Source organism: Myxocyprinus asiaticus, chromosome 31 (assembly GCF_019703515.2).
Source record: "Myxocyprinus asiaticus isolate MX2 ecotype Aquarium Trade chromosome 31, UBuf_Myxa_2, whole genome shotgun sequence".
Taxonomy (NCBI): domain Eukaryota; kingdom Metazoa; phylum Chordata; class Actinopteri; order Cypriniformes; family Catostomidae; genus Myxocyprinus; species Myxocyprinus asiaticus.
In genome coordinates, this window is record NC_059374.1 from 13,906,278 (window position 1) to 13,923,280 (window position 17,003).

General features: G+C 38.2%; 1 protein-coding gene across 3 annotated transcripts in view; it reads left to right on the forward strand.

The window, feature by feature from the left end:
• LOC127421897 (cell adhesion molecule 2-like) overlaps positions 1 to 17,003 on the forward strand; it is a 339,569-nt gene that overhangs the window by 220,864 nt on the left and 101,702 nt on the right. For all 3 annotated transcript variants that reach the window (XM_051665104.1, XM_051665106.1, XM_051665105.1), the window contains exon 2: positions 14,837 to 14,863. In XM_051665104.1, coding sequence (XP_051521064.1) covers positions 14,837 to 14,863 — 27 coding nt within the window. The remainder of the gene's footprint in view (positions 1 to 14,836; positions 14,864 to 17,003) is intronic.

Genomic DNA, 17,003 nt, shown 5'->3' on the forward strand with positions numbered 1-17,003 from the left:
CTATAAAGGAGGCAGTGTCCCTGTGTTTCCATGTTTATATACAGTATAATAACAGCTACATTATAACTTTATTCAAACAAGTTTTATTTACATCCAGAAGGTATAATTAAAGGTCTTCGGGATCATATTGCTTTTCTCTTGACTTTATCCCCATATGTGACCTTAAGGTTATCAAAAAGTAATTTAAAGTAATCTGATTATATTACTTTTTATTGTGGATATTGGATTAGGTTACTGATTGCATTTTACCAAGTAATCAGTATTTGTAACAGATTATATTTAAAAAGTAACCCTCCCAACCCTGCTAGATACATTTGGGGCCACTGTAATTCATTATCTATGCAGCAGCAGCTCTAAATGTGTGGTCATCAACAGTGCTTTAGTCATGTCCATAATAAATGTTTGTCAAACAACATGTCCAACTCACCTGTACATGCAGACATCTCAAAGGAAGCAGCGCACCTCTACCCAGCTTCATTCACTCTGGCCGATCAGCACTTCCAAACATGGTTTATTGTGTACGGACACACAATGACATCAGAGTTGTAGACATGAGTCAGGGGTGGCCACGAAATGCAGTGCTGACGGGTTGTCTTTCCTCTGGGGACGTGTCAGATAAGGACTGCAGAAAGTTGAATCCTCCATAACCGGCAGTCCCTCTCTCTCTCTCTCTCTCTCTCTCTCTCTCTCTCTCTCTCTCTCTCTCTTATCTACATGCTGTGTGCCGCAGGGATGTATGCAAAGGAGGTTAATGTCAAAACATTTTCTAAAGCTCCAGCCACGTGCCAAATATAAGATGGCGTTTTCAACAACTGGGGTTGTATATGGTGGCGGCTCCAGAAGACCAGTGTTTATCTAGCATATTCCTGCCATAAGAAACATCTTAAGCCATCCGAAGCTGGTTTGCTTATCTTAGCTGGTCTAGCTGGTCTCCCAGTCTGGCCAAGCTGGTTTAAGCTGGCCTCCCAGCCTAAAAAGCATACAAGTGCCCAAACCCCCTCTAAAACATCAAACCAGACCAGCCTAACTTGGCTGGGAGACCAGCTAACTCTGCAAGAAAAAAAAAAAAAAGCCTAAACTAAGCTGGTGTAGCTGGTCTACCAGCTTGGCCAAGCTGGTAGTAGCTGGTTTAAGCGGGTCACCCAGCCTAACAAGTGCAAAAACCTCTCTAAAACCATCAAACCAGCTAACCCGGTTAAAAAACAACTTACAGTAAATAAACCCAAGGTGCTTTGCTGGTCTTAGCTGGTTTAAGTTGGTACAGCTGGTCTCACAGCCTGACCAGCTGACAAATGCCCAGAACTCTGGTAAACCAGCACTAGTCTGATCAGGTTAGGGAACCAACTAACCCAGCTAAGATTAAATTCAACTAAACTGTGTTGATGGTCTTAGCTGGTTTAAGCTGGTCCAGCTGATCTCCCAACCTGGCCAAGCTGGTCTTCAGCTCGTCAACTACTACTTAACTGGTCTTCCAGCCTGACCAGCTGACAAGTGCCCAAAACCCCTCAAAAACCAGACCAGCCTGTCCAGGCTGGTAGACCAGCAAACCACATTTGTGGTGAAACACAATGATGTCACAGTTATACAAAGTTTCAGAAGAGGGACGCAATTAAATGCATTGTCAAGCTCTGGATACAAGGACAAATAAATCAATATGACACCAAAGGATCTGTGTTTATAATATTTAGGATTTGTAAACAAGATTTAAGGACATTTAATATAAGCTGAATGAGCAAGAGAAAAAATTTAACCACCAAAAAATCATTACTGGTGACAGAGCAGCCAAAACAGATTTATTGCACACATTTGTTGAAGCTTTACTTTAAGGACAAGAGGGAAGGGACACTTATCAAAATAATTTCTTGTTTTCTGAATTGGAACCATTACTAGTCTCAGCCTCAAGGAGGCTGCACACTGGACACTACAGGTAGACAACATACAGCATCCTAAATTTGAAACCATTGTTTTCTATGGCTACATCCACGCTAATCAGTTTAAGTTTAAGACCTCCATTTTCAGTGTCCCAGCGTCACCGTTTTCCAAAGTATTTGGTTATGGAAAACATTTTAAATGTCCCCAGTGTGGATGAAAGACCAAAATCAACACGTTGTCAAATGAAATCACATTAGTGTGAACATAGCCCATGAACGTAGCTAGCTAGCTAACATTAGCATACTAAAAGGATAGTTACAAAAATTTTACTTCAACTGCTACATAGCTACCTAGCAAACAGCGACTTGTAAAATATTACCAGAGATCTTCTATACTGAGATAACAACCTCCTTGCTTTTACCATAGTGAGAGTGTGACAGTCAACTAGCGTGTTACAACAGTAAGTCACCTGTTGCAAAATCATCCATGACTTCCCTTATAAAACACCAATTTTATCGTTGTAAACTCTACACATAGTTCACTCCACAAGTACTGTTTAACATGTTGAAGATTAGCAGAAAGGTGGTCAATTCATTAAGTGATGAGCATTTTTCTCAGTTTATTCAGCACACTAATGCGTCTCCTCCATAGACATCCACTAAAAAAGAACGGCCTCTTGTCTCCTCGCCAGTGTACTGCCCCTGGAATGTCTATGGGATCATTGTGTTATGCTATTCTATGCTAACCTTCAGGCTCACCCTTTAGACAGGCTCTGACATTACCACATCTACAAATGTAATATCTTTATTAGAGAGAGTGTAAAGTTTAAACTTGACCATCTTGTATCTCATCAGGAATTTACTTTGAACTTGTGCTTTGTGTGATACATGTGCTTTGTCCTACCTGTTTAGTCATTTTTGTTGGTCCGTGGTCTCTTTCTGCCTGAATGGGCAGTTCTTGGCCAGAATACGCAGCAATGTGGACCAGACTTTATGCCGATAGTCAACAGTCTGGCTACCTGAATCTAACCATTAAAAATGCCTCCTAGAAAATAACCACTGGTTCATATTATAATTTTCTGCCATTGTCAACTAGCATAGCTGTGTGTGAAAATGCCATTTCTAATGCTACAGCCATGGAATAAGACTTGACATTTAGAAAGAGTTTCATGTAGTCCATCAGGCACACTTGTATTTTTCAATGGTGTTTTCTTAGGAAAATGAATGAAAATGTATTTTTAAAAAAAAAGTTTTTGTAAGGCACTCAGTCCATTTTCATTGCTAAAGTTTTTTTTCGCTATTGTTCAGTGTAATTTCTTAGAAATATTAAATTTTTTTCTTACAAGAAGGCATAGGGAAGGTTTGGTAAAAGTGTTTGATTGTCCTTTAAATGTGCCTCAGACATTTCGCCTCCTAACATAATTTAGCTTTAACCTTTTACCAATTCATTCTTTCCTTTCTGCCCTTTAAGTGTAACTCCAACAATGATAAATCAAGGAATGAAACGGTAAACGTGCGAGCCGTTAAATGTTCCCGTGGGAAACGGTGAGTTGTTTATATGGGTTTTTCCCTGCTTCTGGAATTGTGTTCAGCATTGTCACTGTAAATGGCCCCAGGCATCGGCCATTGCTTACACCTCATTCTTCATTAATAATACAGAGATGTTGAATTATTCACACAGCGTTGGCCACAGGTGAGGAGGACAGCATGGGGGTGACATTGAGCAGACTGGCACTTCACGCAGTGGAGGATGTTGTGTGTGCAAAACTGCTGCTCAGCTTCAGGTGTTCTGGTTCTGGTCATTACGAGAAAAGCTGCGATTACTACAATAGGAATAGGAAATTAACATTAAGAAAATTGCTTCTTCTGTGCAATCTGAAATGGCAAACAATGCTACACTTTGCTGTTTTCCATCACATAACTTCAATGCTACTTATCACTTTATTTTCATAATATTAAGACTTAAATCTTGTAATGCTACGACTTTATTCATGTAACCTTGACTTTTTTCGCAAAATATTGCTAATTTAATCACGTAATGCTACAACTTTTTTTTCCTAATTTTGACTTTGTTCTTAAAAATTGTTCTCTAATCTCGTAATGCTATGACTTTGTTTTCATAATTTTGATTTTTATTCTCAATATTACAACTTTAATCTCGTAATCTCGCAATACTACAACTATTCTCGAAATGTTGACTTTATTCTCAAAATATTACGACTTTAATCTCGTAATGCTCAACTTTATTCTCTTAATTTTGACTTTATTCTCAAAATATTAAGAATTTAATCTCATAATGCTCAACATTATTCTCTTAATTTTGATTTTATTCTCAAAATATTACAACTTTAATCTCGTAATGATCAACCTGATTCTCGTAATTTGGACTATTCTCAAAAGATTAGTACTTTTTAGATTAGTATGTTATTATTTTATTCTCATAAAGCTACGACTTTATTCTCATATTTGGACTTTATTCTCAAAATATTGGTACTTTAATCTCATAATTCTATGACTTTATTCTCATACAGTAATTTGACTTTATTCTTAAAATATTACTACTTTAATTTTATAATGCTACAACTTTAGCCATAAACACACTTACATGTTTTCGTTTAAAAACACATCTTTTTCTCTACGTTTTGGCCTTCCGTCCACACTTTTCGAAAATGCTCTCCCAAGTGGATACATTTGAAAATGGCATCTTCACGTTGTAATGTGGACAGGGGAAATGGAAATATCTGAAATCGATGATAGCATTGTTAATTTAAATGTTACTTTGTACAATCTTCACAATGCATTCCTTCCGAGACGAAAATGGAAAGCTTACTCGGAATAGCTGTCTGGCGATGTAACATGAGGATAATTGCATTTCAGACCGTACATGTAACAGCATTTTTTTTCATGTGCAGTCTAAGGGGATTTCAAAGTTTTCATACGTTTAAGTGTGGATGAGTGACTTTTGGAAAACGCTTGAAAACATCAGTTTGGACGGAGAGCATTTCGAAAATGAAAATGGCATTTTCAAATGTATCCGGATGAATGTTTACGTAGCTTTTATTCTCAAAATAATGAGTTATTGTAATGTTATGACTTTATGACTTTTTCTCGAAACTCCATGACTTTATTTTTGTAATGTTATGACTTTATTTTCAAAATATTTGTTTCTTTTTTTTTTTTTTTAAGTGACACTAAAACAGCATCATGGGTTAAAATTTTTCAATCCAAAAAAATCTAAATTTTTCCCCTGGTGTCTTTGTCAGTCTTCATCTGTATTATGCTGTGCTTTGTTCCCTGTGTTTTGTTTCATTATGTTCTGAGTTACCTGGTTTACCTTTATTTTATTGAAAAAAGGCTGCATTTAGATCCTCATTCCTCTCCTGTCTCGTCACAGAACGACTGACCTAGAAATGGATCTAGCGGCCGTCAGGATTCTGCTCCTTCAGCAAGGGGACCGTCCAGTCGAGGATCATGCCCGTGAGTTTTTAGAGCTGGCAAATGTAGTGCACTATCCAGACAGCTCTCTGGTGGTTTTCTTCTGGGCCGGTCTGAATAGTGCACTGAGGGAACTCATGCCTCTGGCTGATCCTCACTGAACGCTCTGCGATTATGTGGAGAAGGCTCTGGAAATTATACAGTGGATTATGGTGGGAACCCCGGGCCAAAACCTGCATCCACGGCCCCTGTCACAAAGCCTTCCACGGTCCCTGTCTCCAAGTTGTATTATCTGCCACTGATGTCGGTGCATAGGTCCATGAAGACCCTACCTCAAAAATTGGCTGCACCCACGCCTGCCACGGTCAACGAGTCAGCGCCCACGCCTGCCACGGTCAACGAGCCAATGGCCACACCTACCACGGGCAACTAGTTGCCAGCCTCGTCCGTCCCAGAGCCAGCGTTCCCAGCCTCATCCGTCCCAGAGCCAGCGTTGCCAGCCTCGTCCGTCCCAGAGCCAGCATTGCCAACTTCGGCCATCCAGAGGAGGAGGAAGAGAAGAAAAGTTTCTGTTCCCAAGTCTCCTCCCATGTACACGACCACGGAAGTCATCCCCGAGTCTCCTCCCATGTACACGAACACGGAGGTCATCCCCGAGTCTCCTCCCATGTACATGACCACGGAGATCATCCCCGAGTCTCCTCCCATGTACACGACCACGGAGGTCATCCCCGAGTCTCCTCCCATGTACACGACCACAGAGGTCATCCCCGAGTCTCCTCCCATGTACACGACCACGGAGGTCATCCCCGAGTCTCTTCCCATGTACACAACCACGGAGGTCATCCCCGAGTCTCTTCCCATGTACACGACCACGGAGGTCATCCCCGAGTCTCTTCCCATGTACACGACCACGGAGGTCATCCCCGAGTCTCTTCTCATGTTTGCGACCTTGGAGGTCATTTCCCATTCATCCAGGACTCTTTGTCTCGAGCCTCCCATGGCACAGTCTTCCACGGCTCCGCCCCCAGAGTCTTCCATGGCTCTGCCCCCAGAGACCATTCCTCCTGCGGCTCCACCCGCTCCCCCAGACACTCCTCCTACACCACCTCCTGACCCTGTCTCGGCCCTGTGGCCACCTCCCAGGTCTCCTGACCCTGTCTCGGCCCTGCGGCCACCTCCCAGGACTCCTGACCCAGTCCCCACCTTGAGGTCATCTCCTTGGTCTCCTGGCCGTCCGCCTGATCTGCTCTGGTCTCCTGGCTGTCCGCCTGATCTGCTCTGGTCTATTTGGTCCTCCAAGCCTGCAGTGTCACCCTGGCTCTTCATCCTTCTGGCTCCACCTTGGTTTCTAGCCTCCATGTCTTTGCCTTGTTCCCCTGCTCCCCTTGTGCCCCGTTGAACTACCTGTTTTCCCCCACACCCCATGGACAATTTGTTTTTGTTTTTTGGAGCGTCTGGAATCTGCTCCTTAAATGGGGGGGCTCTGTCACATATTCCCTGTTTTTTGTATTGACTTCTGTTGAAATTCTGGTTTAGTTCCTGTTTCCTGTTAGTTTTTTTTTTTTTTAGTTTTCACTTCTGTCCTTTTGTAGTTTCTTTTCATGATTGGGTTTCCCCCTGATTGTTTCCCCAGGTGTTCCTCGTTTCCTTGTTTTTCCCCTGGTTTCTTTGTCAGTCTTCATCTGTATTATGCTGTGCTTTGTTCCCTGTGTTTTATTTCATTATGTTCGGAGTTACCTGGTTTACCTTTATTTTATTAAAAAGGCTGCATTTAGATCCTCATTCTTATGTCTCATCACACATATGGAGTGTTTTCTATCTTTCCTACCTCAAACTCTTCCTCTTATCAGTCTGAGGAGGTCTGCTTAAGTGGCCACTAGCTGACTGCTGATTTCAGTTGCACTAGCAGGTTGTTTCTCCTGGGAAAAGCTTCAGAATCTTGCAGTGTTGCAAAAAGTTTTCAGGCAAAGAAAACAGCCTGAGTACCAGCTCTGGTTATGAGGGCTATGTTTAGTTTACACATGTAGTCTCTAGCTAGCCCTTTTTGAGAATGCTACACAAAAGAATCCATATTGTTCTGGATCCACCAATTCCACCAATATTGATGGACATGAAATAATAAGAAAAGAAAACCCTTTGAGCTTATCCATAATCTTTGGGAAAAAGCTGGTTCAATACACCACTACACTATCTAATCAAATTACTCATCAGTAACATTCACTATTCAGAAATCAAAATTAAAAGATTTTTACACTTTCTGAAGAAAATGTGAGTGGTGCTTGCCAATGCAGAAGTTGCTGCCATGATGCTATGCAGTTACTAAAGTGTACTGGGTGTTTTTTGCATGCAGTTTTAGCTACAGTATGCTGTTGCTAGGGCATTTTTAGGTGGTTGTTAGGGTGTTGTTTACTGGACCAATTCAAAAGAAACCACCCCTAAACATGTCTCTATGGTATTCTGGTTCCTATGGCTTGGTTCCCACCTTCAGTGTATGATTATAGCATTTTTTTTTCACCAGTTTTGTCGTCTGCCTGGTGGAAATTGTAAGTTCAATCACTTAGAAAAGTAAAAGAACATATCTTCTCATATCTTCACGATTTGAGGCTGTATTTGACACAGATTGTGTTGGAAGAATTACGTATAAATTTTAATACTTTATTAAAACCCCTAACCCTACGTATGAGTCAAGATTTTGCACCTGTATTGTCAATGTACAGGTGCAACAGTATTATTTTTTGTGCTCTGTTTGAGGTTAAAGTAAAAGTGATTATAGCCCCAAGAACCATTAATAGTAATATATTTTGTTCTTTATTTGTTCCCAAATAAAAAACATCTTGGTTCCCCGATGAGGGACGAGTTATGCATAAAATTTTTATACTTAGGGTTTATTCAAACACCTATCCCTACGTATGAGCAATAGTAACAGAGTTGTTGCCTTAGTAACCACCACTAATAAAAAACAAGCTTTTCTGTGGCTGTCTGATTCTTTTTTTTTACCCCTTTGGCCTGAGAATGATGGGTAACTCTTTGACGTAAGGTCAGTTGCAGCCAAAGTGCCCAAGGGACTGCCGCTGTTTGGCAATGTGAGGTATGATTCCACCGCCTACCCGGTGAGCTCAATGGAGGGCGAGTCTACGGGCTGCCTCATTTTCTCTGCTTTGGAGGACAAATCCTTTCTAATGGTTGGTTAGACTAATCACCGTGGGGACCGACTCCCCCTTCTCTTCATATCGCCTGCAGGCAGGTATCAGAAATAGGCCCTGCCAGAAAAAGCAGGCGAGAGAGAGAAGGATGAATGCATGAGAAGGGATTGCAGTCTTCTAGAACATGCCCGGAGAAGGGGGTGAAAAAGATATTGTGGTTACTAAGGCCCGCCACAAAGTACCTCTGAGGAAGAGGAACATCCAAGAGAAGAATCCAGCTAATTGGCATAGTACATCCTGACCATTACTTTTTATAGATGGGAGATCTCACATAAACATGTAATTTACAGTATCACCCCAAAATAAAATAATTATATTTTGCAGGAGGAAACAAAGCCTTAAAGATATAGTTCACCCAAAATTATATATATATACAGTGTATATATATATATATATATATATATATATATATATTCATCCTCATGTTGATTAATTATAGGTAACGTGTCAAAAATGCTAAATAATTATTCTCAGGTCTAAATATGGTCAGTGCAATCGAGGAACACTTTCCGCCATAGATGCAGAGGAAGTGCAAATTTATGTTAAAAGTAAATTCATTACATCAGTGTATGCACAGTTAATGCTTGTCATCTATGGCTACTTCCACATTAATCTAGTTGAATTTGCAAACAGAGTTTCCGTTTTCGAAATGTTCTCCATCCACACTGCCCTTTTCAAAAGTTTTCCAAAAGTTGCTCATCCTCACTGAAACATCTGGAAACACTTAAATCCTCATCTGCACATAAAAAAAAAAAAACAATTTTCCGGACAGCAATTCCAAGTAAACTTCCCTTCGCCTTTGAAGGAATGCAATGTGAAGGTTGTACCAAGAACAGTTATCTTTTACGACGCTATAAAAATGAATAGCAGGCACAACAACACTGCTACAATATAGGCCACCATCTTGATTGTTTTGGGTTGAATGGATCACATGACATCGTTATCGAATATGTCCATTTTCTTTGTCCACAAAACAATGCGAAGACAGCATTTTTAAATGTATACATTTAAAAACTTGGGAGAGCATTTTCGAAAAGCTTTTCGCTGTACAAAAACGCTGTGGACAGAAAGCAAAAAAATAAATAAGTTGGTGCTTGATGCCTCTGCTGTATACTGTATGTTATTCTTTCCTTGGAATACCAAAGGAGACATTTTTGATATCTTTATGCTATTGCCATATAATGACAGTTAATTTTTTTCCAAAGTGGATTAAGAAAAAAAAAAAAAAAGCACTATAAATTATCATAAAAGTGGTGCATATACTGTAATTTGTGCATTATATTTTGTCTTATGATCCCTTTGTTTGAGGAACAGATTGAAAGACTTATTCCCTGATAATCTATCCATCCAGCATGCATTTAGCCAAATGTTTGCATCCAGAAAAAAAAAAAATCAAAGTGCGTTCAGTGACTACACATGCAAAAAAAACTATTATTTTTAAGATTTTTTTTATTATTTTTTATTATTAAGAGCTTCGGTGTGTAACAGCTTCAGTTTTCTTATAAATGTAGGTCTGTTACTCAAATGTTGTACAGTATGGCCTCAGAAGATGTCAAATATCACTTTTGAGAGGTATGGACTTCTTTTATGCTGCTCTTATTTTTTTTATTTATTTATTTTTTTATTTATTCTTATTTTTTAAACTTGATTGCTCTTGGTCACTATGAATGTCATTTTTTGCATTGTGAAATTATTTTCATTACAATTAAGCTAATTTCCCCAACAAATTTGTATTAAAATCACCATAGATTAAAGGCAGTACAGCAAATACAATGAGGGAGAAAACATGCTTCATTGCAATGAATGCCACAATGAGAAAATTGGTCTTGAAATTGGACATAATTTCCTTTAAGCAAAATATTTCTTAGTTTTTTCTTTTGAATTAGGGGTGAAATATTACCCGGACATGCTATGTTGTTAGATTCACCCACACATGACCTCATGAGAAAATTTGCAAGAGGTCGATTTTTTTTCATGCTAAAATTGGTCTTTCCTCTCAAAATTCTGAACCATTGTGTGATGCACTGCGCAAGCATAAGACATGAGTAAACATCATTAGAATGAAACATTTTAGTAGTAATTACATTAGAATACCACTATCTATAAACCAAACCCTAAATCTTAACCATAAGAGTACTGAGACCAAAACAGCATAATTTCACTTCTGTGCAAATGTAGTCTCTCGCTAGCCAGAGATCAAAAGGGATGTGAAATCAAAGATACAGCATGGATGATTACTGGGGAATGAACTTTCACCGCATGGTGGCACTTGTCTAGAACTCTGCCAAAAAAATTCGGAACTAGCACAGCGAATAGAACATAAGCCACAGAAAGGAATAGCTAGTTCATTTAGAAAATTCAGTAAACTGTAATTGGCTAATTCGTGTTTCTTTTACTAAGGTGAGGTGTCAGACAAGACTATAAATATTTAATGTTCAAACACAGTCTTGGAATTTGTCTTTATAAAATGTATTATTTATCCTCTTTATTGCAATGTCTTTTTTTTTTTTTTTTTTTGTTCTCTTTATTTGCCAGTCACACTAATTCACATAAACAACCCAAAAGGGAGGAAACTAATGGCAAAAAAGAAAAGACTGAAAGCCAAGCAACTAAAGTTCGATTAAGAGCGTTTGCTCCCTGGTGGATCCTCGCATCCATTGGTATTCCTCTCAGGACTTGGCAAACATTCTCTGCTTACAGCAAGGAGAATCTTATCATGGAGTCTGACATTGTCAACACTATTAGATTCTGACTCTGTGCAGAGAGTCATAGATTAATAACTTCCATGTGGTCAGGGGGGTCAGGGGTGGTTGGCTAAAGTGGAAGAATGAGAGAGATTAACGAGTGTGAGAAAGAATGACTCCTTCGTTAAACTTAAGAACGTTGCGCCAATTCATATTGGGTTGAGCTATATGGGCTTTCAGGCCCAAGAACTTTGATTTGTGATGGGTCAAGGGTATTTAACCACTAGTGCTAATGGAAATATATGTTTGTTTGTTTTTTTAAAAATGACATTGGCGTGTAATTGGGGTATTAACAGTACTGGTCATGTACAACAGACTGATATCACAGTGAATTCAGAAAAGGAAGGTTGACTTTTCTTGAGCTAAACTTGGCCTGTGCTTTCGAATGTAAAAATGTTTTTGATGTTAGAGCAGGTGTGAGCTTCAGTTTCTGAGTGAAATGCCCACAGAGGGATGCCAAAAGTGAGTTGTAAAACCAGTTGTATTTAGCGTTAAATTATGTAATACAGTGAGGAAGAATACATATTATATTAACTGTACCCCCTTACCCAAACCCCAACCCTAAACCTAACTATCATTGGAGTAAAAATGGGAAAATGGAATCTCAGAATTACGCACATCAGCCATTACTCAAACGCTATTCAGTGTGGGAAGAGAATCCGGGTCTCCCCACACTGCTAACGCAACTTACGGTACTTCCTGTCATGCCACAGCAGAAGGTAAACTCATTTGAACTGATGTAAAAATGTCTATGGTAGATGGCGCTTGTCAGTAGGTTGGTATAATGGGGAACGATGTCAGGGTTCTGGAACATTTGGAAGCAACATGCCGACTTCCGGTGTGATCGTGTCGCGTACAACAAAAACAGTGTCCACGTGTCTCACAAATGGCTGCTTTGAGAATTAAATGACAATACACAATGTCATAGTCATGTATGACTTCCACTAATGTGACTTTACAGCTTCATATGTCTGGCTTTCCCAATGGTATTGGTATAAAAGGGGCTTCAAAGTTATTCCGAAAACTGAAGGACTGTTTGCACTGATGTTAAATGCTGTTGCTATGATCATTGTGTGGGAACCAGTGTTGGGGAAGTTATTCAAAAAAAGTAATCCACTACAAATTACTAATTACATCTCTAAAATTGTTATCATATTACTTTACAAATTAATTGAAAAAGTAATCACATTAAATTCAAAATAATGTCTATATTTCCTCATTCATTGTTGCAACAATGACTCGTTAGGGGTGCAGACATACATATAAACATAATTCATGTTTTAAATGTATTCTACATAAATAATATAGTTTTAGAAACAAGTGTAACCTCAGTAATGTACTTAAGTAATACAATTAACTGAAAGTCGGTAACTGTAATCTGATTACAAGAATTTGAAAGATAATGTGTTACACTACACTGAAAAACAATTGGAGTGGGGTTTACTTAAAAAAACACAAAAAACAAACAAACTAAGAAACAATTTCCATGCAGAATTTGCTAGTGAATTTAACAGGCCATATTTTCAAGTAAAGCCTACACACAATTCTTGGTGGCTTTAATTAGAAATTATACTTTGTATGTCATATTCCACAGGGTAGCCTAATGCACGCTATGTAGTCTATTAGACAAATCACCTTGCTTTCATTGTGATAGAAACAAGATCCAGAGCTGCTCTGGCTGACCTGAATTCACAATGAACAAAACACGATGACGGTTACAATTAACTGATAATTTTTTTAAATTTTTTTTTTTATCATAAACGGGTAATTATGTTTAGAAAATGAACTTCAGACTACACAAAACAAGAAGTTACCAAACGTTACAACAAAATCAACAAATCAATTAAATCAATTTGCAAACAGTGAAACCATGCAAGCTCATTAATTGTTCAAGCCTTGCTTGCTGGAAATATCAGCATAGAAAGGTAAAGTAAAATGTACTTGTTTTATTTACCTGTGAAAATTACACAAAGTAGCAAATAATTATGACAAGATTTTCTCCTTTAGGATTAATTCATGCTGACACATTGTAAAGATAACAAACAATCATCAATAATATTTACTTATAAGGTAGATCATACATTTTTACATGTTTGAATTGAGTGCCAATGTAGAATTTACTTAATATTTTCATGTCTATGCTTAAACTAACTTATTCAGTGTAGAAAGTACTTAAGCTTTACTGATCTATTTACTTCACCACAAAATCATTTTTATATTGTACATTTTGACTAAAGGGTAATTATATAACAGTAATTAATTACTTTGTAATCGGATTAAATCAAACAATGGTGGGAACCCATAGGAAAGAAAACTCAGAAATGACATTTCTTTAACATCTTCATAACAAAATGTTTCTTTTGCTTAAGTCTCTTGCTTCTAAGATTTTTCTCCAGAGAAAAAGATCCTAGAGCATCTTCACTAGAATTTCAGAAGAGATCTCAAAAATGTTATAAACTGCACTGATATTTGACATGAAACAAATGTCTGCAGTCACAAGTCAGAGATCTCATTGTGAACTCAAACAATGAATCCTTCCAAGATAAAATCATCTGGACTATTTTCATTCATTTTATTGTTCTATCCTTTTCCCGAATCTCGAAAATTGTCTGCTTTGTGTCTATTTTTAGTTTTAGGAAAAACACCTTAGGTAAAGCTGATACTTAAATAAAACATAACTGACAGATGAAAGAGCAACCTCATTTACATTCACTCATTTAGACACAGACTTTCCACACTATCTTTACTAAACAACTCCACAAATTATACTTAAAAGCTTCTACCTCAGACTTATCTTGTCACATGCAAATCTGAACTTTTCACCCTATTTTTTCACCCTATTAAAAGTTGTCAAAAAAGTGTTCCCAGTCAATTATTAATGACTTGGAATATATCACCTTGAGGAGCGCAAAAGCATTTATGGGAATTTTTCTGTAACCTTTCTGTAAAATTGTTGCAGTGTCATTTCAGTTATTATTCTCACCTCATCCCTGATGCTCCATATGCATATTTACAGTGAAGGGGTGTATATGATTACTCTTCAGCGGGGTCTGTAAAGAAGTCCATACAGATGGCACATGCTATAAAATATGTCCGTTACTCTCCTCATCAAGGCAATGTTTATGGCAGGCTGCTTGCGAAGCAGAAGGTCAGGCATAATGAAGGTATTATGTTTATGCATTCAAACATGAGCAAACTTTAGAGGAGAAGACAAAGTTTTACATATACAAACACTAGTATGTTTTTGACATTAAAGGAAATTTCAATTAGTTACTGTTCATCCATAAATGGAAATTCTGTCACCATTTACTCGCTCTCACGTTGTAAAAAACATACTTAAAAGGAGGTGGTTTTACACTGAAAAGAATGACAATGTGCATTTATTGTCTGGTTAAACTGGATTGTGGGTGGTTAGGAAAGTGCCGCAACTATTTAATAATTTCACCCCCTAATACTTGAAAAGTGTATGCTCAGTATTTTATGTTCTACAGCTTTTAGTGTTGTTTAATGACTTGTGTTTCTCTCTCTTTTCCTTCTTCCCTGTTCCTCCATCTTCTCCTACTCCACTTCATGCTCTCAGAGGCGGCAACGAAAAACAAAGTGAAAGGTGAGTTATCTTCTCTGTCTTTGCGGTCAGATGATTTATGTTGAACACAACTCCCAATAAACAATGTGCCGTTCGGCCTCCTCTTATCTCCCAAAGGAGTCTGGGATACATTTACATAGCCACTGCCTGTGAAAAAATAAATAAAAATATCTCTTTTTCCAGGAAAAAAAACCCTGGAAACATTGATAAATTGGCCCTAGTAATATCCATTATGAGCTGAATCCAATCTACCGGCTTCCTGGATTTACAACAAACCTAGACTACACACTGAGAAGACAGATCGTTGGGTTTTGCACAGGTTATGGTCACCAATGTTGATGCATTTTATAACTTGGAGAACAATCGAACATTAAACTCTGATGCGAGTCTGACAAAATGAACTTAACTTTAAGGCAGTGGTTCCCAACTCTGTTCCTGGAGCCCCCTCCCCCAACACTACACATTTTGGATATCTCCCTAATCAAACACACCTGATTCAACTCATTAACTCATGAGTTGAGATTCCAAGACCTGAACTGGTTGTGTCAGAGAAGGGAGGTATACAAAATGTGCAGTGTTGGGGGGCCTCCAGGAACAGGGTTGGGAACCACTGCTTTAAGGAATGTTTATACAAACAGTAAAATAATTTATGGGGATGGTAAATGTACATTTCGAAGTGAGCCAAGAGTTAAGCCATCATTGTCCTGAACCGAATTCTAGATGTAAAGATCTGAGCAGAATTGTTACATAAAAGAATTTCCAGCACTTTTTTAAATGTGTTCTAGGGTATGTGAGGCAGAGGCTGCTAGGCCAGCAAAGAAAGAGTTGCAGTCATCTGCAGTGGCAGTGAAATGACTTTGGCCTAAATGAGGAGCCGAGGACAGATTTAGTTGAGGAAAAGGTCTTATTTTCCTTGAAATTGAATTATATGAAGCCCAGAGAGTTGCCGTGGTCCACAAAGAACAGCTGGTAATCTAGGATGACAGCAAACATCTGCTTGAACTTCAGCTGAGATTTAAGACTGTGTGAGATTTGGTGAGGGACCTCTTAGCTTGGAGGAAGAGGAGCTTGGGGTTGAGGGTGGACATCCGGATTGATATGTCAGAGTTGCATATACAGAGATGCTTGCATTTTGAGATTGTTAAAAAATAGGTGCTGGAATGGCAGTACTGGTGTAGCTGTAAAAGGGGTGTTCACACTAACAGCAGCTGTAAGTCATTTATTTTCAATGAGAGTCAGCAATGTGAGGTGACATGAGTGACAGAGACCAGTGCAATGCGACAAAGTTTAGCAGAGTTCATTTTTGGAAACCATCATCAAGGGGTGTTCACACTGACAGTGATTTACAGTGAAAAAGTGACAGGCAATCATTCATTTTTAATGAGCAATTTGAGGTGACATGACTGTTGGCAATGCAACAAATTTCAGCTCAATGTTGTGCAAATGCACAGCCAGGGTTGGGAGGGTTACTTTTGAAATGTATTCCACTACAGATTGCAGAATACATGCTGTCAAATGTAATTTGTAATGTATTTCGTTAGATTACTCAAGGTCAGTAACGTATTCTACATACTTTGGATTTCTTCGTCAGCACTGGTAGATTTTTTTCACTTGTTTTGACTATAAAAACTCTGCCAGTAAAAAAATACATTCTCTGAAAAACCTAAATCTCTTATGCAGTGTTGTTTCTAAAACAAGATAAATCAAACTGATCTTGTTTTAAGGATTTTTAGATTTTTCTACTGGAAAACAATACAAATATTATTATCAAGAATATGATTGTTGCCCTAATACTGTATCAAAGGTCTTACTAGAAAAAAGAAATTATGATCCAACGTGAATTTTCTTGATATAAAAAATATGATCGTGCCTGGTAACATGTGCATGTAAAATGGCTAAAAATAGCATTTTAGCTAGAGTAAAGCTGACAATTTACACAAGGTTTATTTATTATTTCTTCTGCTCCAAACTTACATCTCTGTCTGCTCGTATGAATGTAACACTTCATAAGAAAATGTTTCACCGCTGTTCAAATGCACTTTGGATCAAATCATTTACATGTATAAATGTTTTCTATCTGAAAGGACTAAATATGAAATGAAACAAATGACAATAAAATGCAAAGTAATCTCTTCAGTAATCAAAATACTTTTTGAATGTA